This window comes from Anser brachyrhynchus, assembly GCF_964034855.1.
Source record: "Anser brachyrhynchus genome assembly, chromosome: 3".
NCBI classification, from domain to species: domain Eukaryota; kingdom Metazoa; phylum Chordata; class Aves; order Anseriformes; family Anatidae; genus Anser; species Anser brachyrhynchus.
The window spans coordinates 29410523-29434819 of NC_137696.1; the positions used below are offsets into that span (position 1 = coordinate 29410523).

Genomic DNA, 24297 nt, shown 5'->3' on the forward strand with positions numbered 1-24297 from the left:
GATTTTTTTTTAAATTATTAAAACTTATTAATGTAATTAAAAGGCAGATTATCTGAAGTGATAAAATTCACATTTCTTGTCAAAAGCTTCTGCTCTGCCTTCTTTTTGTAACTCTTGAGAAAACACTTAAGGATGCATAATTTTACAAAACAAGTTGTTTTGTCATAAATGAAGCACTCACGAACGTAGATCATATGAAAAATATAGTCCTTTCAATCACTACAGACGAGAGACTGAAACCTTACAAATTCCATGCACAGCTTTAATTTACCACATAAACTACAATGTTACAGAGTATAGATGCATGATGATAACATACTAATTTCACCTTTGTATATTTTCTACTAAGACAAATATAATTTTGAAATGTGGTTTGTTTTCAAACTTTAGGATACTATGAATAATAATGGTAAAATTAGGATGACAAAATAAAATTTATATCTTCTTTATAATGGCAAAACAGAATTCCACTTTCCTGTAATATTTTTAACAAGTTCACAGTGACATTTCTGGTGCTTTTTTATTTCATAAGAATTAGTGTTTTTTATCTGAAAGTCCTCTAAACGATCAACTCTGCAGAACAGAACATTAATTATCTACAGATAAGGAAGCATTTTAGGTTTTCTATAAATTCCACTTGTTTGCATTTTAAATTACACTTTTGGTTTCCTTGCCATACTGTGAAAGTGCACGTAGTTGCTACACAGACCGAATACGCCTGAAATTTGCACAGCAAACCCTAGCAGCAGCGGAAGGAATTTGAAATGAATGTACAATGGAATTTACTGCATTTACAGAAGTGTTTTGTCTTTACATTGCAGAAAAGTCTACTCGCTGCTTATATAGCCATATGTGAGGGAGAGAAACTGAACTCTGTTTTCTTAGGTAAAAGACACTCAACACAAAGAAACACTGAAGCACTAAAAGCTGCTAGATGTTTGTACTAGCAGTTCAGGTAAGAATACCTTACATAAAATGCAGACATTTTCTTACATAAAAAAGCAGACATTCCTGCACTCCTGATAAAGCTATGCTAACAGCTCCTGCCCAGACTCACTTCCACATCTCCTCTACTCCCTGCCAAACGTGACCACGGAGATGTTATTGTGGGACAGAGTCCAAGACCAGACTATGTAATTAGCAGTACTCTATCCAGACAGAGATACATTTACAGATCCAAAGCCACTTTCAGAGCACCCAGGCTCATTACCCAGCTCTCAGATCTGCCTCCTTACTACCTGTTTCTCTGAAAATCCTCCAAGCACCTTAGTCTTGTAAGATATTCCATAGAATATGCTCAGTGGGGAAAGCAATGGCAAGTAGTTTGATTCTTCCCTTTTCTCTCTTGATCACACTCTTTCAAATTGGGAAGGGAGAAAAAGATTCAGTGATCAAACAGTACGCATAATTTATGAAAAGTCAATCTATGGACAGGTATTTGATTGAACAAAAAGTCATGCAATTATTTTTCACAATAAGCAAATCCATAACATAAAAGGCATGTTTATGATGCATTTGTCAATTAAATTATTTCCTTTTAATAGTTCACCTGGCTCTAATTAAGCCTGCTAGTGGTACCTCTTTTGATTTATTCAGGTCATGTTTAATCCCACGATGTGATGATCACTAGGTGTTTGCAGTTGGAATGGATCTGCTTTAGTTCTTAGAGCTCTCATACAGACTACAAAGAAGGGCAAGAAGTGGAAACAAGCTGGGTTCTCTGGGGGCCAGCTGACAGCTAACTGAGCACAAAAGACAGAGACTGTAAAGTGAAAGATGCAGCTCAAGGGCAGACAACGAGGGCCATCCTGACAAGAAGCTAACACGCTGGGACAAAAAGGATCCCTTGCAAAAGACACCCTATGAAGATAAATGTTTATCTGATGCTGAATACAGGCAGTTTCAATACACCAAAAAAGTGATTATCTAGAAATACTCAAGTCTGAAATGAAGGACGCTAATGTAGGACGCTTACGTTATACTGCAAAGCCCAGGAGAAGAAGAATCAATCAGTAAGTAAACTCAAAAGTAACATTAAAAGTCCCACAAACGTTTAAATTATACATTTGCAGACTAGGTAATTTCACCTGTTTGTGCAATATATCTGATGAGGGTTTCCCCCAGTGGAAACAAATTGGAGGAAAACAGTGTAGATGCTCTTGCTGAAGGGTGCTCAAACCTGCAAATGGTAACTGTTTCTTTTTCCTTTTTTTTTTTTTCCCTTGAAAGACAGTAACAAAAGTGAGTAGAGTGTATAGGCATACAGACAAACAAGAAAGAATTCAAATCATGAGAAAACAAAATAGTTAGGAAAGTTAGTGTCTAAGGGAAAGGAAGTTCTGGATTCAAAGCTCGAAGAACTGCTCAAGGAGGACTTAAACAGCAGCTTGAAGTCTTCAGAAGTGAGAATTTCATGCCAGTGACAACCTTGTTAATGTTGACTTGTAAACTCCTTCTCAAAAGCTACTTCTGTGAAATTTACAATATGTTTTTGCAGCCTGACTATTTTGCTTACTGCCCTTTGAAACTGTTCCCTGGGTTGGTAAATCATATTTATGCCACTGAGAATCTCACAGATACTTGGTCATATTCACATTTTTTTCTAGCTTTATGTATTGATTTATTCTAGATGTATTCTAGCTTTATGTAGATAAAAAAAAGTGATCAAAACTAGACATACCATATCAGATAATGTTTGTCAATGGCAGACTGGCCTTCTGAGAAGATACGAATTTTGCGTAAGTGGTTTACTTTGATTTAATATAGAAGTTGTTCATGGCCTGCTGTCATTTGCCTGGGACATTTTAGAAACTCAAAATCACCTTCATAACACTCAAAATAGCAATGCTGTGTCTGAAATGTAGTTATTTGCTGATATATAGAAATATCAAAGATTGTGGGGATCAAACTGAGTAAAGTTTTTTTCAAGGAACTTGATAATTAAAAGCCAAAGTATACAAGTTTTTAATTGCTATTTTATTCAGGGCACATAGATTAAGATAGAAACACAAGGAGCAATCTTATTTTTTTTATTTTTTATTTTTTTTTTCTCTGGCCACACGACCAATTTAGGATTTTGACATACAAATGAAATTCAAAGAATTCTCCAAGTATCCTTCTTATTTTCAGGGTCATGGTAAGTTATTCTGTATGGGACTCAAATGGTCTCACAATCTCAATGCCTAATCAAGTGCTTCTTGGTTGAATAGACTAATTTATATGTCACAATTTGCCATGAAAGATTAGGTGTATTTACAGAAAAATCAGGAAAAGCAAACAGCACGGATTTTAAAAGCTAATCAATTTTTAACCGTGACCACTGAACTCATTTAGTGGCAGGTCCTTGTAATCCGGTCAGATTCCAGTTGAGTTCTTGAAACTTGCATCTGTTGGTGCACTGCAGACAATTGTTTCTCAGAGCACGGCTGCCAGTCTTTGGGTTTTCCCCTGTACCCAGAAGACCTGAGGAAAGGAAGCCATGGGCTAATGCTTATGTTCTCAGCTGACAGGAGCAGTGCTGGGGAGCACCAGGTACACCGGCTGAGGCAACCATGGCACTGAGAAGGAAATGGCTGCTGCCTGCAGGGTCCTCCCATAGGATACTGCCTTGAAATGCTGAACAACCAGGCAAACGCAGGGAGGCCACTTCGTTTACCAAATCAAGTTCTCCTGTAGCCACAGCAACACGATCCCCACTTCCCAATCTCCTAATTTCCTTCAAAGAAAGTGCTAGAGCCATCTTTTTTGTTGTTAAAGGACTAATTCTGATCTTCCATGTTTTACCCCACTAACTCAAATGAATTCAGCCAGCTATTCCCCTGATAAGAATGTGTTTGGTATTTAAAGATAATTGCCCCTTACTTTGATAGACAGAATATTTACAAGCTAAGTGAAAGCATTTATGCACCATCACATAGGAACCAAGTCTTTTTGGTAGAATTCGAGTTAAATAAAATCCTATGAACAAAATTTTCCATTTGAATCCTTTTGCCTAGACAAGTCTAAACCATCTTTTTCTTAGCTGATTTAAAGTATCGTAATTGTAGCTACTGTTTCATAAAATACATGTATACATGCAAACTTCAGTATTTAGTCTTCCAAATAAAATCCTGAATAGATCATACCATAAGCATATAGCAGTAACGTCATCAGGAGGCCTAAAATGCTAGGATTTGCACAAAACCTGACAGCTCAACTCTAGGGGGGCCAAGAATTTCCAAAAAATAAATGCTATTCTGAAAACCTTTTTCCTGAGTTTATGAACTGATAACAACCATGAGAAGGCATACTAAAGATATGCCACACAAAGGGTAACATGAAATGAATACTATAAGCACAACACATAAACAAGTGCATATTAGGTGATTGACACAAATAAGTACATACGAGATAACTAACCATTGTCCTCAAAACTGAGAGCACATTTCTATACATTGCACACAGAAATGTCTTACATTGCACACAGAAATGTCTTACATCACTCAAGAGATGTAATTAAAATATTTCTCTAGTAAGGATATACAAAATAATCCTTTATGCACATATGATTGCATATGCCATCCATGCTTTGCTGTAAGGGTCACATCTGGGAGTTCACTATGTTAGAAGTGGAGAATGCTTTAGAAAGTAAGAAAATTTAATTTAATTTTCCACAGCAAACATCTTGTTATTGGCAATGATGAAAGATTACTAGATTTGCTTAGCAGGAAGAAGTATGTTTGTATCTTCTAAACTCTACTTATAAAACCAATCAAAAAATATAAAATAATTGTTTGTTTATATTCTACACCAGAAAAGCAAGATGGTGAAGGTGACTATGCTTTTTTCTTTGTTTTTGTTCTTTTTATATATATATATATGTATATATATACACACATATATATATATAATTTCCAAACAAATTCTCTGAATAAAATGCTTATATGATTTTATTATCATGTACTGGAGGCTGTTGTTCACTGTCAGAAAAACATCTTTGTGTATGAAGAACGAAGAACAACTGAAGACAGGGCCATGGGGACTTCTTGAAGAAAAATAAACAACATTGCAATGGATTCTGAACTCCAAAAGAAGAGAATAAAAATTGTCAAACGTTGTATTAGAACTCGAATACCTTTAAGAGCATCAGGTCCTCCTAAACAAATTATACACAGACAAAACAACAGTGTCCATCCCTGCTATTAACTTTTGATGCAATGGCCAATTCTATTGAAACCGAAAGGGACAGGGAGTCTCAGATAACAGTGACATAAACAGTCATATTAGTTCTGTTGCTTCTTGCTCAGTCAAGCATACATGGAAGGCAGCTAGAGGCATTTTACTCAAGATGTGATAAATATGGGGCCTGAGAATATTGTGTGAAGAGGAATTCCCTGGTTACATAGGAGAATTACAGCAACTCATAACAAAGTGGTCTTAGGGAATGTGATGGAAGAGTTGAAACTACAGGGGCAGACATGGGGTAGGATAAATCCAAAGGAAATCATGCCTCGACAATTTAACTGCTCATGCAAAATTTGGTATGTTCTGAGGAAGAAAGGAGTCTGTTGAGGAGGAAATAATATATGACAACATACCTAAAGACAAATGGTGGTAAGACTGTGGACAACAGGTACTATGCAAGCATTATTTGAAGCATGGAAAGGTGAGGAATAGGCTGAAATCTTCGTTGAGGAAGATGGTTTGTGAACATATGAATCTGAAGCCACTTGTAGCTTTGAAATCTATTTAAGGAACATACTAGTATTGTGTATTCACCATGTCAGGTACTTGTCCACACTTTAAAAATAAGCAGAGAAAGCTGCAGGAACAGCTCATGGAAGCATACCACTATGTTTCAAAGGCACTGAACTTGCTGGTCCACTTTTACGCAGATTCTGTTATGAACAGTTTTAGTATATAACTGAAAAAATACTAAACTTCACAGCATATGAACTGTTCTTATAAGATTATAAGGCAGATGATTAGCTAATAAAATACATTAATATGCTATCAGAGCAAATAAAATACATTTCTGCAGAAGAGATTAGCATAGATGTTACAATGGGTTAAGAATTTCAGTGACAGAAAGTATATTTAATATATAAAATCCATATAATGAGAATCAGTGGGGAAAAAAAGGGCAATTGTCATGTGTCCAAATATCTTCATAAAAAGCTGTCAAATACAAACATTTCTCAGCAACAAAACGTTCTACAACTGAGCAAAGTATATTTAATTCAGAATTTATGATGTACCCTCATCATGGATTTTATAGTTACAAATATTCCTGAACAGATGGATCTCTCCAAATTGAAACAACACTTACCTTCTCCTGTTCAGTAACTCCTAAATGGCTTATGATTAGAAGGGCATAAAGGTTGTTGTTGGCCTATTCTAGCAAAAGAACAGCTGAGAAGGAATACAACCAATGTGTATAAATGCACCCACAGGCGAACACCTGAGAACTAATTAAGCTAAGAACAAATGGTTATAAATTGGCCACAAAGAAATTCAGGTTGGAAATGAAACAACCTGATGTTTTCAGATGAAAATTCAATTTATTATTTATTAAAAAAATAAAAAAATAAAAAAAAAACAGGACCACTTGGCTGTCTATAATACCCAGGGCTTGAACTCAATGGTCCAGCACGTCCTCCCACTTCCAGTCAGATACTCTAAAAACATGACAAATTTTAACATTCTTGTAAAACAACTATGTTAAATCCTATAATAGAACTGCTCACTGAAAAAGCATGATATAGGTTATAAATAATATAAAAATAGATACTCAGATGTGAATGAATTTCTAAAGGTTTAAAAATTGATTTGCTTATTTGCATAGTTAAATAAAACAACAAACACAACCCATGGATGCTTATTCAAGCTATCAGGACTATGAGGGTTCCTTTCAAGCAATAGGTAAGGCTAACAGAAATCTGCCTAAGCACCATTACAGCAACAATCTCTAGACCATTTCACTTCCTACCAATATTACTTATTTGCATTCCCTTCCTCCCAAAAATAAGGACGAGAGAAGAATGCAGACATGGCAACTTTACAGAAAATGAATAACAATCTTATTATCTTTGACTCCTTTTGGAATTTGTTTCTACTTTCCCTGCCACAAAACCCCCCCAAAATAATAAAGAATAACGACCAAAGTGCATATGGGATGTACCAATCAAAAGCCTGGCCCAATGCACATATGGGATATACCAATCACAAACACTGGCCTCTTTCACTGACTTCGGTTTTTTTTTTTCTTTTTCCCCTTTTTTTTTTTTTTTAACCAGACCCTATTGAGAATACACACAAATTTAGCAGTACATTTAGAATATTCAGTGCTTTTTTTCATGGGGCATTTTTTTCCCTAGCTGCTAAACTAGCATACTTGGCATTTTTAAAGTTCACAGTAGGTAAGTGGAACAGACTTGGAACAGACTGATTCATACATCTTAAGGTATCAAAAAAAAAAAAAAAAAGCTGTTTCATCATCAGCTGATGCTCCATCAGATCCACATTTTAGTCTCAGTTTTTACTGATTTTATGTAATTTATTTTTAATCATGAAATACAATTGCATTTTATTTTGAATGCCTTTGTAATACTCATGTTTGATAGAAATGCCATTTTAATTGATACATACACTTTTTTTTGGAAAATGCAGAACAAATTAACTGCATTTTTTTTTCTACCTGAAAAAAATCTTTTACTTTCTTTTCCTTCTCCTCCTCTTTTTTTTTTTTTTTTGTTAAAAAATTGGGGGGGGGGGTGGGATTCCCTTGCTAAGTCACATTCTGTTTCTCCAAGAAGTCTATTATTTAAAAAATAGGCATATCTTAAGCAACCAACCCTCCTTGTCTAGGAAGCCCTGACTAGAACATTACAAACATTCTCTTTTTGGACAAAAGCATATTTAAATACTTACAAAAACAAAAAGGAGATACACTGCCCAGACAGTGATGCTATAATCATTAATATGAATCCGAAAACCAACCTCCTGAAAGACAGGAGATGCAAGCTAAAGATCCCATGGGAAAAAGGGAAGTTTATCTGGAATCTGCTATACTATTGGTAGCCACCCTCACCACTGGACAGCTGGATAATACAGATACAGCTAACTCCAGTGTTTTTTGATAGTGATAACTAAGTTTATCTCTAATTACAGTTGCTTTGCTTTATTTAAAATAGTACAGATAAATTATTTTGGCGGGACAAAAAATTGTCCATCAGACAGGTAAGCTTTTTTCCATCAAAAAATTCTTCGCTAGTAGTTTGCACTACTTTTCACACTATTTTTCACTTCAGACTGAATCAGAAATCAATTATTTACAAGATTCTAAACTGAAGTTACTAAAATGTCTTTGCACTCTCAGAATTCCTCTTTCCTATCTTTCCTTCCTGAAAAGAAAATAACTATTGCAACCAAGATTTAATTGCAACAGATGGAGGGCACTGGCTAGTATAGCTTTTTTTTTCTTTCTTATTTTTTAATTGAAGTGCTGTGGGTGGCAGGGTAAAGATTATACAATTAAATACATACATATGTAGCATGCATGTATACATACATACATATATTCACCACTATATGCCTATTTATAAATCGGAAATTCTAAGTAATTAAAAGGAAAAATACAGGCAGCTTTTGCAGGTGGAAATTGAATGTATTTACAGAAGCTTTAAGGAAAACATCTTTGTGTTAATACGGTGCTATGACTGTCAAAAAAATCCAATGAATGCGATGACTATAAATATACACACCATTCTTACAAAATTCAGGACAATGTATATCACTGCATTGTTATTCTGCTTCATTTAATACTCACAGACAGACTGTAAGAAGGTTCCAATATCACTGGTACTGACATCTTCCCTTGAAGATTCAATTTTGTTAAGTAAAAAATCTTTTCTCCCACAATCCTCTCTTTTTTCATGCGACGTACGCTGTACAGTCTAAAGCGAACTGCATAATTCCCAATCATCTCAGACTCAACGTGATTAAATTTGAATGTCTCTGTGAAGACAGGGCATGGTCCCCGCTGGATGCTGGTTTTTGCTCTCTGTTTCTTTATAGGGAGAAGAACTAGGTGTACTTGCCATGAGCTTCCACCTGTCCTGCTGTATGTAGGAATATCTGTGACAGCTGTCACTGTCACCAAAAGCTTCTGTTCCTGTGAGTCATAGTCAAAAGTCACATCCAGTGTGCCATATTTAGCTACTGGCTCAGGATCAAAAGGTTTAGGAAGCTGTGAAGATGATCCTCGGGCTGACATATCCTGAAGAAGAAGAAAAAAGCTTTTATTTATTTATTTATTGTATTATATTATTAAGCCTAGCATGGAACTGTATAGCTTTCTCTAAGTAACATGAAGCGACTATGATCTTTTTGTTCATTTCATAAACAAAGTAATTAAACACTGAAAGCCTGAAGAGATGGCTGACTAGCAGCCAAGAAAAAAAAATCAAAAGATTTTACCTGGCCAATACTGCCAAAAGCCAGGAGCCAATCAGACAGAGCTTGGATTAAATTAGGCTGTATTTATGATCTCTTCTTCTCTGCCCCACATGTTAAAATGCATACACATATGTTACAAGATATAATTACCTTACTTTGGTGTGAGTATACACACATTTTAAGTTAACATTTTGTAGTGCTTTAAGACCTGGCTGGTGATTGAGAGCACAGTGAGATGCCAGCAAAGAATACAGGAATTACAATACCTATTTGCACATGCAGCTCTTGCTGCAGTGAACAAAGATTCTATAGATGTGCCAAAAATTATCATGGCTTTATTAACGCAATTTTACCAGAACTGTGTAAAGTGAGTCCTTTCTGAACTTTCCATAAACAGCATCATTCCTAAAACTACACTGTAAACTTAATTTTAAAACTGCTTATTGTCACTTCAATTTTTGAATAAAATATTCATCCACTATGTTTTTAAAACAGCTAGTTTGATAATGATACTGAAACAATATTTAAAAGGGGTCAACATAATATTTACATAAGTTATACCAAATAGGTAAAATAAACATATTACCTGTGTGTTTTCATACTATCAAAGATATGCTTGCTTATATAAGTAGATACTACAATATAGTCTTTCCAATCTAAAAACGTTATGTTCTTATTTTAAACTGGATGCTACATAGCTATGGGAATTCCTTCCTCTGACAACTTCATTCTACAAGTTGAGAGGTTATAAAAATACGCTGACAATACCCCCCATTCTTATTGTATACACTTACACTATTGCCTGGTGTGACATGTAATGGGAAGAACCAGGGTTAGATCTCCTGTACTTTGTTATGGTTTGAGGATCATATGTACACACTACGCCTTTTTCAGCAATGAAATTGGTGCTGACTGTGGTCCTAGCTGACGGCCAGACACATGCAGACAGCTAGGTACCGGAGGACCTTGCACTCATACAGCAGGTGGGCCCTCCAGATGTTGCACCAACACCTCAGAATGCACCAACTTACCACGGGGTTTACTAAGACAGAAACAGCTGTTGGCACATCAGGACTGCTCCCTAATATGTACTTCAAAACTTCAGTTAAAGACAAAAGACAAACTGTACCAAAAAAAGACTCTTCTGCACATTGTGTCAGTAAAACAGGCTTACCCATTACATACCAGTGCAGTAATTGGTTGTTAAAGATATATCAAGGAAATGTCAATAAAAGATGAATTCTTTGTAGTAATACTAAATAGATATCATTATAGTTTGTAATGGAAAAAGGGAAAATTAAGTGGACCAAATCTCTATTATACTATTAACAATAATAAAAAAAACTTTATAATTTTTTTCCCCCACCATTAAAGATATATTATGAGATGTTCAACTTGTAAAGCGTTAACAGATTCATAGGAAAAATATGTGGAAGAAAAACAAAAAATAATTCACTCTTATTGGGAAGTTGTCTGAAAATTAAAACTTAACAATAAAGAACAATCTGAAATCCCATTGTAATATTTTCTCAATTTTTTTTTTTAATGATGAGCTGTAATATGTGTGTTCATATTTCTGTACACTGGTCTTTAGAAAAAAGCTCTTAAAAGGTTGCATTGCACGATACTTCAGAATATTCAACTATGTTCCTTTACCTCTGGACTAAGGACAGCTGTGCTATCACTTGGTACATCCTCTTCATATCCTTTGTTATGAAAACTTTCTATTTCGTGTCCTGTGCTTCCCTCACTTGGACACTTATATGAACATCTTGGACTGTTGCTACACTGGGAAAATTCACATTTACTGTCTCCAACTTCAGAAGGCGTACATGAAAGATGAGGAGAACCACTATCATCCTGGTATGGAGGTGGCTGCAGTTCATCTAGTGGAGGTGTCCTTCTCATCCTCTGAATGCAGTTAGCTGAGAATAATGAAAATTCTTTACTTACTTTCTGATTATTTACTGTTTAAAGTTCTGTAGAAAACAGTAAGTCCAATTCTGGACAGCATATTTAAAATTGTTCTTAACAAATACTACCAAAAATATTCATTCAAAATGGAAACAAATGATCTCTCAGATGAAAGATGTGGAAAAAGGCAATGGATTAAATATATAGTCAAAATGAACTGTGTAAACTATATATAAATAAATATAGCACAAATATGACATGACGATAAGTCTAGGTTTGAATTCTTAGGTTCTAGGTTTGAAATGCTTACCTTGCAAAAACCTTTGGGTATCTTGAGTCACATTCTGCACAGGTGGAATGTAGACCAATTAAGGAAACAAAATACACTCCCTAAAGCCATGATATCAAACTTCTGATTACCTCACATGTAGTTGCTCAGTCAGGGAGATAGTAAATTAAACTCTGAGGACAAATAAGTAGTAATAAATGCTGACACAAGCCTTTTCACACAAGTGAACTCTGCTCACCTGTGAATTTAACAAAAGAAGCAGTATCTCAGACAGATTCCTTTATACTTATTTAGAATGGCTACAGGTTACATACCCAGTGTCTAAGAACGTAGCCACTGGGTCCAGCCACCGAAAATAGCAGAAAAAGTACCACAAGCAATCGGGTGCCTGGGGGTGAATGCTTGATGCTTAACATCTTTGTTTCATACAGACAGATGAAACTAGATAGATGATAGATGGAACTGTGGTTATACATGTCCTCAGAAAATAAACCCAGGATGCATGGCTATGAATACAGAAAGTTAATTCCAAACAATTACATTTCAGTTTTGGTCTCATGTTTTACACCATGCAGTGTTACAGAGTTGGGAAAAGACAGTAAGGTATGCTGTAGCTGAAATGAAAGTAGTTCTAAGGACACGTAAAACCTGTTTCACATATCATTTCTGTCAGCTATAGAGGTTTTAATGAAGGTTTCAATGCCCCTCACATATAAGAATAACTTAAACACAAAAATTTCAGACATACCACTTTCACACAAACGAAAAATCTATCAAAAAAAAAGGAAGTTAACAAAATATGAGCATTAGTATGACACAAGTTTTGATTTCAGATCCTGCTAAGAAAGAAAATTATTTTCCTTCCTACATGACAGAGGTGGTATATTTTAGTTTCACCATCAATTTTTTGCGTAAGGGATTGCCCTGCCTATGTCCTAAATTCTCACCAAGTATACAAACCTTTTAATTACTTCAGAGGCCATAACCAGTTTTTCAATGTATCACTTGAACAAACAAACTATGCCTAAGAGTTACCCTTTATGGAACAAAGTTGAAAACAGTAATGCGGCACTCTCAGGCAACAAGAAGTCTCACCATTCCTGGGAAGCAAACCCAGACACATTGGCTAGACGACAGCCACAGTCCATTGCGATTGCCAAAGTTGGGCAATGGAGGGACAGAACAGCACAGCTCATTATGGAGCATATCTACAGCACCAATATTTACAGGCCTCAAAGTTCATCTCTTTTGGGGAATGCAGGGCTCTTCTCTATACCACGGGGCTCCTAATGGAACTTCTCTGAGTTTTAGCTAAAACAAAAGAGTGATTACAACAATGCAAAATGCTCCTAGCAAATGATCCTGGAGTCAGGAATCCTCTCTCCTCTGATAAACCCACCAGAGGCAGCCTACATTCAGAGTGATCCCAAGTAAAGTTCCTTTGCTATTAGCTAGCCCAGCGCCACTAACTCCCGAAATGCCCGTCCCACAGAGCTGGAAAGGAAAAAAAGAGCAGGCAGGAAATCCTACACTCCACCTGCAGCCATTGGTCCTGCAGATGTACATAGAGCCTTACACGTGAAACCGAGTTCTCAGGTAGGACAGTCAGAACCTTGAAATCACCATGCGGGAACAATGGGAAAGATCTGAACTGCAGAAAACTGAGAGATGTGGGAAAGCACTTTTTTTTGGACATCAGATAACTCATGCCTGTGAAACTAGATAGGCACCAATTTAGGTTCTAAACTGAGATTTTAATCATAATAAAATAATAAATATCCTTTGACTTTCTATACGATCAAAACAGGACTACCTTTTCACTACTTAAATAATTAAGTATGCATTTAAACTTAGAGCAACAAAATTTCTGTTCATAGTTGCTCAAAGGCAGTAACATCCTTAAAGATACAGTAAATATCATGCAACTATGACTAAATGTCATTCTTTTTTACTTGTAGTCTGCAAAGCCTTTTTAACCCCCAGCTTTTTCACAATCTAAAGAAACAAAAATGTGTCTGGGTAACTAAAAACACCATTATTGTCTTACATTAGTAAATAAAAGGCTCTATGACTCACTTTTTTTCCACTTTGATGAACTCCATTATATTTCCCTATGGGAAGACTGCACAGGCTGCATGACAGAAAACGTACTTTTAATGTAGGTGGGGAAGAAGTGAAGAAAAGAAAATTCTTATTAACCAGCTGTGATTTAAAAATCTCAGAAAAGCAGAACACTGGGGCAGGTTTTACCCACTTATTTTTGAAAGTTTAGTTACCAAACAGAAATAATGTGTAAATGCTTAAAACAAATAACCCATATCAGGTTTAAAAGTCTAAGGACATCTTTATCAACAGGCATATACTGTTTTTGAAGAAAGGGTTTCTCTAAATAAAAAGACATTTTTAAATGACCTTTTTAAGTGAACAAATCTCATCTTAAATTAATTTCCCCTTCCCCACAGTAAATGACTTGCTAAAATGATGATTTCATGTTACAGTTCTCTGAAAATACTGTGATGTAATTTGAACGACATGATTACATAATTATTGATGATATCAAAAATAAACAGTATTACATACAGAAGTGAATACAAGAACACTGAATAATGTCTGATACTAGGTATTTTCCTTAAAAATTACATAGAAGTAGTAACTAAAATAATCAATCAATCAATCAACACTTTGCATATGTATCAAAGTTTAAAATAAGAAAACAGTGTTAATGCATGCTGGCCTACCCCTGGTTACATTAAAGAAAAATGTTTGGATCTGAAAAAAAAGGATGTTCTGAAATGTCTATTTACATATGGGATCTATAAATACACCTTGTACCTTTAAAGTGTAACTTATATGCAGTTACATTTGTGCGTACTTGTATACTGTGACACAAAGAATGCCTTTCAAAGACCTCTGAATGTGGCTAATAAGATTTGCTGAAGAGTTATTCTTAATCAAATGGTTACACTGATAATCCAAAATTAATTGGAGCATCCTTTCTATGCAAGTTTACCATGAATTTTTCTGCTCTTAAACAACATATAAAATAAATTTTACCAATTCCCCCAGTAAACTTCAGCATATTAAGTTATCATAACATTTTGGACCAGTCAGTGTGAAAAACAAACCAACATATATCCCAAATCCTGAAGACATGATTAATCACAGAGAAACCAAACATTGTATAGCCTGAGGTTCCTCCTATACAGGAAATTCAAGAACAGGGAGGAAAGAACAAAAAGGAAAAAATAAATTTACAGATAAAGATCCAACATCCAGTTTTCCACCCAAAATAAGTGGATATTGTCATAACGTGAATGAAACAAAGTTGTTTAGTAACAAATATTGAGTAAACTCTAACTTGAGAATATAGTGTATTGCTCTCGATAAACAGATTTGCATAATCAATCTTAGGTGTTAACTGCTTTAATTAAAAATTTCTTCCTTTAGTGGGCTGGAAAAATACTCAATTTTAACAGTATAATACTAGCTCAACAGCTGAAGAAAGCAGACATTACAAGCAAAATACCTGACAAAGTCAGATTAGCATTTTGCTGGTACGCTCAGAAATTAGAGCACATAAACTGTCATTAGCACATTTAAGTCAGAAGTAAATAAATGCTTTCTTTTTAGTACTGTTTGTCAAACAACCAAGGTTAATCTGTTTTCCTAAATCTCTTTACGTGGGATTGATTGAAAGCCGAGGGGACATGATACATATCTTGCCATCAGCCTCAAGAGACTGTCAATAAATCTGACTCAGCAATTACATTTGTGATTAAGACTAGAGTATTCCTAGAACACACAATTTATAACTATGAGAAAATACATGGACTTTTTCAAAGTCATTTTTTCATGTGGAATTCCAATTTAAAGATATATGAACTTTCTATATGAAATGTTTTTCTTTTAGGTTTTCAGTTACTGTTTGATCTTTCTGCTCCCAACGTTCTTCATTTCTTCTCTCTGCCCTGGTCCCTTGTGGACCACACTAGGCTGTACAACATTTTACCATGAAGCTGGCAATGTTCCTTTCCACGTTTACAATGTTTAGACTTTGCTATCTTAATTAATTTTCCCAAAGGTTGTCAGAAACAGCATCAGAAACCAAGCTTTCTTTAGCCTGTATTTCCTAATTCCATGAATGTCCATCCCAAGATAAAGAAATTATCCCCATGGTTGTAATTCCCATGTCTCATAAGCAATAATTAACTACACTTTTGCAACTTTTAGTTTCTCATATATATTACTTTTTAAATATTCATGCTTTTGTGGGAGGCAGCATTAACAGAAAACCTATTTGGGAATCTGGTTTCCAGTTACTTCAAAACAAATAATCACTATATAAATTAATAATTTTGCAAGTTATATTTTGTAATTACCATGAATATCTTCATTCTCAAAGAGTATCTTTTCCTCCTATGTCTCCACATACACCGTATTTCAAAAGTTTTTTTTAATCTAACATAAATTTCATAACATAAGTTTTCAAGCCTTCAAGGGGCTCTATGTAAATGTTAAGACAATTTAAATAAAACATAAAATGAAATACTTGTTTAAAAATTAAAGAAACCTTTCTTATTCTGAATGATTAAATACCCTTAGAGATTTCTGATATGCAGCACAGACAGTCCAAATGGAATTTTCATGTTTGAACTTTTCTACCATCTAAAATATTACGTTGACTGAATTACCCCACATTACGAGGAGTATAAAATATAAACATTAAATATTGAATGAAACCTCAGGGCTCTCCTTCCCTTAAAATGAAAATCTTACATGTATATTTGTGAGGAAAAAAAACCTTACTATTTCACAATAAAACAAATTATCTCAGCATTACGTTATTTCTGTTCCAAAAGAGTTATGGCATAAGTCTTGCTGAATGAAATAAGGGGAATATAGGATTGGTTTTGAGTGATTATGGGCAAGTGAAAAAATTCTTATCAGCTCTCTTCTTCCATTTGCTATATTTTAGACTTTTATTCATAGTAAAACTACTGTCTACATTAAGCAATTCACCTTTAAACAAGAAAGCAATCACACACAATTTTTTGGAAAAATAATCCTTTGTTTCCTAATATTTAGAAAATTTACGTATACTACAAGCTTGATCCCAGACACATGGAAATTAAAACAGTGTTTAAGGACTTAAAAGTTCTTAAGATACTTTCAATTTTCTTCCTCAAGAAAGGTCTAAGACCGATTGACGCTACTGATACTTGCATAGTAAATTTATTATTATAATTTGCCTGTTTACATCATGAGCCTGCAGAACTACCAGCTTGGTTTTGGTTGCTGAAAAAAAAAAAAAAAAGCACTTTTTTGCATTTTCTAGACCACTTCTGATTTGTAAGACCTTTCTTCTTGTCTAGTGACACGAAGAAATATTCATTCTGTTATAAAGAATATGGAACACTGCTACACTGGTGAAAAACTCCAAGCTTTCTCTTTCCAAAATTAGCCTAAATTAGAACATTTAAACTACAAATGCATTATTAAAACATTATAGTGAACTAACTGTCAAAGACATTCTTTTGTTTCCTTCCCAAATATTTTGGTCGTCTTTCAATGAAAATTATATATTAGCATCTCTTGAATTCATTTCCTTACAATTTAAGTATCATTCTCAGATTACTTATACAGTATTTTTATTAATTTGACTAGAAAATAGTTCAACCTAGTTCTTTTTGAACAGCTGTCCAAAATATATCTAAATACCGTATAAAACTATTGGTTAAAAATGTGACTTTTATTGATGCAAATCAACAGAACTTCTCTCTGGAAGATTTTTTTTGGGATCTTTTAAAAGGAGGTTTTAAAAACTCCACTTTTGTGAGCTTAGGTCCAACTCTGCAAAACTTTTTTGAAGCAGAGACCTTTAAGAAGTGAAATTATAAAATTGTTTGCCTTTACTTCCACAATTATATTTCCTTAGGTAAAATATTTGTAACATGTTCATTCAGCATCCTAAAAAGAAAAACTTATTTTCTGTTCAATTCAGATGTTGGTTTCACCTTTTAGCCAACTTTTTACACGACTTTTCAGACCAAACTGTTGACTAATGTCCTAAATTAATAGCTATTACTCTGCACATTTGATCACTGTTAACTTTTTCCAAATTAGCAAAACTGATGGAAAAAAACACCACTTATTAAGTGAATAAGTGAAATAAGTGAATAAGAGAAATTAAATCATAAAACTTTCCCTTTTTTTTCCCCTCCTTTTAAAATACACTGGAAGTCTTACTTGCTGAAGGAGATTGACAACCAGCTTTGAAATCTTAAGAGTGCCTTGGTGACAAGGAAATGCCTTTCATCATCTCTGAAAATGTATCCAAATCCATCTCTCTCCAGCATTTATGGATGCATGAGAGAAAATTTCAAGTTTAACAGCTAAAAAGCTCTGAAGAATCCACCCACTGTAAACAACCTCAAGACCCTGAAAAAACCCATTTCTGACCAATCTGTGGACTGTAGCAGCTGGATGGGGACTGTAGAAAAACTTTTCTTGTCATTGCTATACTTCAGTTGTGTACATTTACCACTTTAAATTACAGCTCAAGTTCCAGTCCCATTTAATACTACTACACCTCCAATACAGGAGTCATGTAGGAGGATGAGGTGCTGGAAAGGTGAAAAAGACCCCAATGAGATACAAAATCAACTCCCAGTAAAATATTGTAACACACAGCTAATATTCCTGTACTGTTCTGTCTCTCATTGTATTTGGTCTCAAGTGAGGAAAAAAGTATGATTTGTAAACAAGATTAATGTGTTTTATATATATATAATGTTCTTGAACATTTTAATATTTTTGGTTTATTTCAGGCACATTCATTTTTGATTTGACAAAAAAAAATGCAAAGTTTTCCAAATATTACAGAAAAGACCTCCAAGTTGTAAGTTATTAATTTAATGACACAAATAAGATCCACGCAGCATTATACACTGCACTTAAATGTGTTCCTGAATCACCAAAATTCCATTTATTCATACTTTGAATTTAAATAAGATGCAAGTACTACCTTTAATGAGAACTCTTCCTGCAGCTTAAAATACTCAAACTTCAGTTTCTTAAAAAAATAACTTCACCTCAGTAGCTGTATTTTGTAACTCTTTACGAAAAATTCTGTAAAGCTCCCGTGTATTTTAGCTCTCTAATTATTGCTACCTTGATTGGTTAAAATGAAACAGGAAAGATATTTTCCATCAAGAACTGCTTCCAGAATAGAAACACAAAGCTGGCTTTAATTCCTTTGCCTTGTTTTTATTGCAATTTTATGATATAACACTCTGCTGGAGTGAGTCACTACCACAGAGCTGCACTACAATGATTCTACATGAACCTTTTCAGAAGAGCATGTGTTAAATTTTCTGTCCATCCACTTAAGATATTTATGTGATGCTTATTTAGGCATCTCATAACTGCTGATACTTACAAATATTGTGGTGAAAGAGTAGAAGTTAATGTATTTGGCATTTTACAGACAGAAAACTTAAGTACAGATTTAAACGACAGGCAATAAAGATTGTTGTGAATCTAGCTCTGAAGTACTCATAATCATACAGAAAGCTTTCAGTGAAGTGTGGAATTGAAACCAAGGCTTTGAAGTCTAGTACCCTAGCCATCTCTACTGGGTTTTATTTGTTTATTTTTACTTCAAGCCTTCTAAATTATTACTAATCTAAGAATACACCTGAATAGTTTACCACTACCAGGTAAACCTCCAAGCCACTAGCTTAAGAGAGAGAACCCCACAGAACTTTCCATTATCAGCTTTGCATTGAAAAATAAGGAAAAGAAAATTAAAAAATTACAACATTAGTGTGGGAGAAAAGGGAAGAAGAAGAAAAAGGCAAAAAGAAAAGGTATGCATGATGATTCAGAAAAAAAGTGATGGCTTGTTGGTAAATCAACAAAGGAATGAGGAGAAATAAAGGGAGAGAAATTTAGTAGATCTGTAAAGAAAATGAGAAAAAGAGCAAACAGCAGAAAAAAAAAAAAGAACAGAAAAGATGCAAGCAAGAACAAAAAAAAAAAATTACAAACACCTAAAATAACAAAGCAAAAAATGACAGAGAAAGGAAGGTGAAGGAAAGGGGAAAATAAAACAACACATGACATGCAAAAAAAGTGGTTCAGATCTGAGAAAAAAGGAATGTCAACAGAGCAAAGACATAAAAGAGAAATTAGAGATACCTGATGGGTGGAAATATTTGTATTTGTAGGTGAAAATCTACACAACCTAGAGAACACAGCCAGCTACATTCTAGCAGAGGTAATAGGCTTCTCAGAATAGGCATTTTTTTATATTTATATTTCATATCATATCTTTTTTTTTTTTTTTAAACTTATGGGGAAGAGACAGTAGTAATTATTCAGATTTTGAGATTCAAAAGGACCTCAATTTCTCCTGTCTGTTCAGGCACTTTTTTCCCTTCTTTTTTTGACATTGGCTCAGTGACATCCTTTAGTAAAAATGGACGGTATTTCCTACAGTACATTAGAATATTCCTGTAAAACCAGTTCTAGAAAACTCAGTTGTTTGTTTATTTATTTATTTTAAAACAGATCCTATAGCTTTACCAAATAATAAACTGCTAGAAGCTATGTGCCAGAAAAATTAAGGGTCATCTTAGTTTGCAAGAGACCCTAATAGTTTAACAACAGCAGAGAATTGTCTATATATGCTCACGAACTGTATATATGCTCACGCCTGTAGAAAGTATGCTTAGAGATAATGGCACAAATACCACTTCTGTGCACAACCATCCAGAAAAATAAAGGAGAAATAGACATTATTAAGTCAGAGAAAATGAGTATGCTTTCAAACTAAGGTATCTTTCCTTCACACATCCAGTAAAAGGACTAAGAATGCACAAAAAAAAAAAGACATGGATTAAGCAGCAGGGAGCACATGAGTCTGCTCCATTCACTCCAGCAAAGCCTCAAACTAGTTTCTCAGGGTATACAGAAACATGACTACTGAAAACTGAGTTTTTACACTTCTTTGCGGTGATTCTGAGACCTCCCACTGTCACAGACAAGTTGCTTTACTAGGCTCGTATATACGATGCAGCTGCTGCTATGTTTCCATAGTCATATAATTCACAAAACAGGTAAATTGCTGAATTCTGACAGCACTAGATGAATATATGCCTGGCTGGTGAAGATATTTTCATTCAGCCATACCATGAAGTCACAAAATCTTTGGGTGAGCTTGTGAGAGTCAGAGAACAGTGGCCAAGCTGCATATTGCATACAGAGGGCTCATAAGGTCTCATCAAACAGTAGGAGACAAATTGTTCTTCCCCGTCATCCACCCAAAGAAACAATAATGCTAAACAAACAAGGATCAGAGTGCAGCATATTATTCTCAAACCTTTTAATTTCCCAAAACACTGAAAAACTGAAAAAAAAAACTGAAAAAAAAACTGAAAAAAAAACTGAAAAAAAAACTGAAAAAAAAACTGAAAAAAAAACTGAAAAAAAAACTGAAAAATTGTGTTGTTGTGAGCACAGTTCTATACTTAAAATATTAAGCTTATTACGGGCTGTGACACTGAGTAAAAACATGCATATCCAACAAAATTTTTTCTCATAAAACTTTCTTATATTACTTAAAAGAATAAAGTAAAATGTATATACCTAACCCGAAACTGCTGTTTGAAGCTGCTTGTTAAATAAGAGACTTAAAGGTGATACACAGCAGTTAATTAGCAATCAAAGTCTGACAGCTACAGCTGCAAAATGTTTGTATGATAATTTCAAAATTGAAAATTATTTATTTCACTCTACACGAAATTAGTGTACACTCATTAGAAAGCGAGTGATTATCTTGAAAAGTATTACTGGAAGATTTCAGTAGATTTGCTACAGCATCAGAAAGCATACAACATATTTCTCCAGACCTATTACCATCATACCCGTTCTTATGATTTGGTGTAAACATGGTCTTTAGATCTTGACATCACAACTGAAAACATACTCAACAGAATGATGTTTAACAGAGTTCACAACCAGAACACCTTTTTTTTTGCCCCCCTTTCTTTTCTTTTTTTAAATCTCAGCACTCATAGTTTGAACTACTTTACTAAACTATATATAAAGCCGGTATATGCAACTGATGTACATACACAATGCAACAAAGAAAATTCTCATTAAATGTAAGGAAAAAAAAAAAAAACACTTTGGAATGAGATCGTTTATAGACCGGATGAGTTTACCCACAGACTCTGTGTTATCCACTGCCTGGAAATCTTTAAAAGGTCTACCAGCTAAGACCCAGAGCAGCCTGTTCTAACTTTGAAGTTAGCTCTCTTCCAGATCAGACCAGATAACTTCCACAGGTTCTTTTCAACCTGTGATTTATTGATTCTACAATATATATTGGAAAAACATGATCCCCATCCCTGATTATCTAGCACGGGACTATCTCAAATATAGACATCTCAAATTCTATAAAGCCACTTCTATAATACAGTAATTTAATAATTTATAGTGACATATAGCTCCTTATAGCGCTATATATATATATGTATAAATATAAGATATACTAATTACACTGCTGTATTCTGATTTAAATACAAATACCTTATCAGCATAACCTTTCATCATATAAAAAAATAAAACTACAGAAAGCAAAACGGGAAGTGAAAGAGATTTAGAATACTTTATTATCTGGTGCCGTTATACTGCAGTACACCTTGCAGCTGAGGAGCCTTAGACAATTCAGCATCACTGACATTTTTACCTTGATAAAATGAACATGTCAACATACTGGTTTTAGGTAAAAACCAACCAACCAACATTTAAATTCTGCAAGTAATATAAAACTGTTGTTAAACACATACTTGTAAATACAAATATATACATACACACATACCCCAAGGCCACATATAAGAAACAAGAAAAATTCAAGGTTTATGAAATATTAAATATAATTAAGATTACACTGAGGAAGTAATATCCATAACAAAATGCCAATGTCAGAAAGCAAATATTGACCTTTATAATTTATCAAGTGAAAAAGCCTCAATTTGCTCACTATTCAAACTTTAACAATAAGTATGATAGCTTAGATGGCAGAAAGAGGAAAAAAAAACAGTATTTGCTATCACTTTGCATTAACATTTTGACCAGTCAACAATTCGGTAGTGATGAAATATGCAGTTTGATTCAAAGTAAGACAAGGCTATTTAAATAACTCAAAATAAGAAATTGGTATTGAAACATTAGAATTTTGATAAGCGATCACAGCTGCACTAGAATTAGTTTCTATAGCAACAGAGGAAATAATGTGGAGAATTGCACTGCAATACAAGATGGATTCCTTACAAACACTGCTGTTCAGATAGAAAACTTTAAAATTATTCAATGTATTAAAATATTTCTATTAAAATGGTTATTCAAATATCCTATACCTTGTACCCCGTACATCGTTCTATTTTGGTGCTCCACAATTCAATTCTACTGCATCTATTCAAGTTTTATATTACATTTTCACACTTTTCCCCCAGTGCTTACCTCCCTATTTTAAAACTAAAGTGACTTATTCTGGAATATACTGGAACTTCAATCTCAAACTAATCTGCATTTTCAATATTTATCTTTTATTACTCCCACATAGAAGCACTTGTGTTTATTTTTCCAGCAGTGCACTTGTAAAATATTACAGAATCCTTTTGCTTTGCATGTGCTATTTATAAGAAGCTGCATCACTGCCATGTGAATGAACATCACTATGGAACTTCTAAAACTTGTGGTCATAGGAGACCTACACGAGCTTTTTATCAGTGTGCACTCTCATGTCCTAAGCATGATTAAGAAACCATAGCAAATCCATTGGTATTCATGGTCTGAATGCCCATAAGATGGTAAGATAAAAGCCTTTCAGTTGAGCACATCTTTAGATTCCAAATGTTGCCCATTTCTAGCACTAAGAACTATTGTTCCATTGCATCATCTCTGATTCTAGCTATTTTTGGCAACTAATTAAAAGCATATGCATGAACCTTTTATGTATTTTGCCCTTATAATGAGACCTATTACTCTGGCTTATTCGATCCCTTTGAGTTCCAAAGTATCTTTCGAGTTACCATGGATACAAGTGATACGCTTTCTCCCACAACTGCTTTGTGTGCCTTATCAAACACCAGAAAACTGACACAGTAGGAATCTGAGCCATCTATACAGGATGAATACCAAACCTCTTGGAAGTATTCCCCCCCCCCCCCCCCCAAAGAATTGAGGTATACCATAAACAGCACTTGTAATGAAAGAAACAAGCAGGTTCTTTTCTATCACAAGGAAAGCAAAATGAAAAGATGCAGACATCAAACAATTTAGTCTGATCAATTCTGAAACAGCAATAAAATGAAAACAGAAGTACACAGAATACTTCTGAGTTTGCTTTCTTGAGTTGACAGAGTTTAACTGTTTCTAGATCAACAGATCCACTGAAGATGTAAAACGTAGCAAATCTCAGCAAGCATTTCATAAAAGAGTTGCAGAAACATTGTATTCAACTCCGAGATTATGCACAAACTTGAGTAAATAAAACTCCCTTAAATAGAAATTGTTAGGCCTCTTTAAACCAATTTATTATGGGCATTTTCAAATGTAAATTGCATTCCAACAAGCTGTGAATAATTTGTACT

General features: G+C 34.4%; 1 protein-coding gene across 7 annotated transcripts in view; it reads right to left on the reverse strand.

Moving 5' to 3' along the window:
* Positions 1-24297, reverse strand: part of SYT14 (synaptotagmin 14) — an 88494-nt gene that overhangs the window by 19004 nt on the left and 45193 nt on the right. For all 7 annotated transcript variants that reach the window (XM_080586342.1, XM_080586339.1, XM_080586340.1 and 4 more), the window contains 2 exons: positions 11092-11360; positions 8807-9256 (listed from right to left, as the gene is read on the reverse strand). In XM_080586342.1, coding sequence (XP_080442468.1) covers positions 8807-9256; positions 11092-11360 — 719 coding nt within the window. The remainder of the gene's footprint in view (positions 1-8806; positions 9257-11091; positions 11361-24297) is intronic.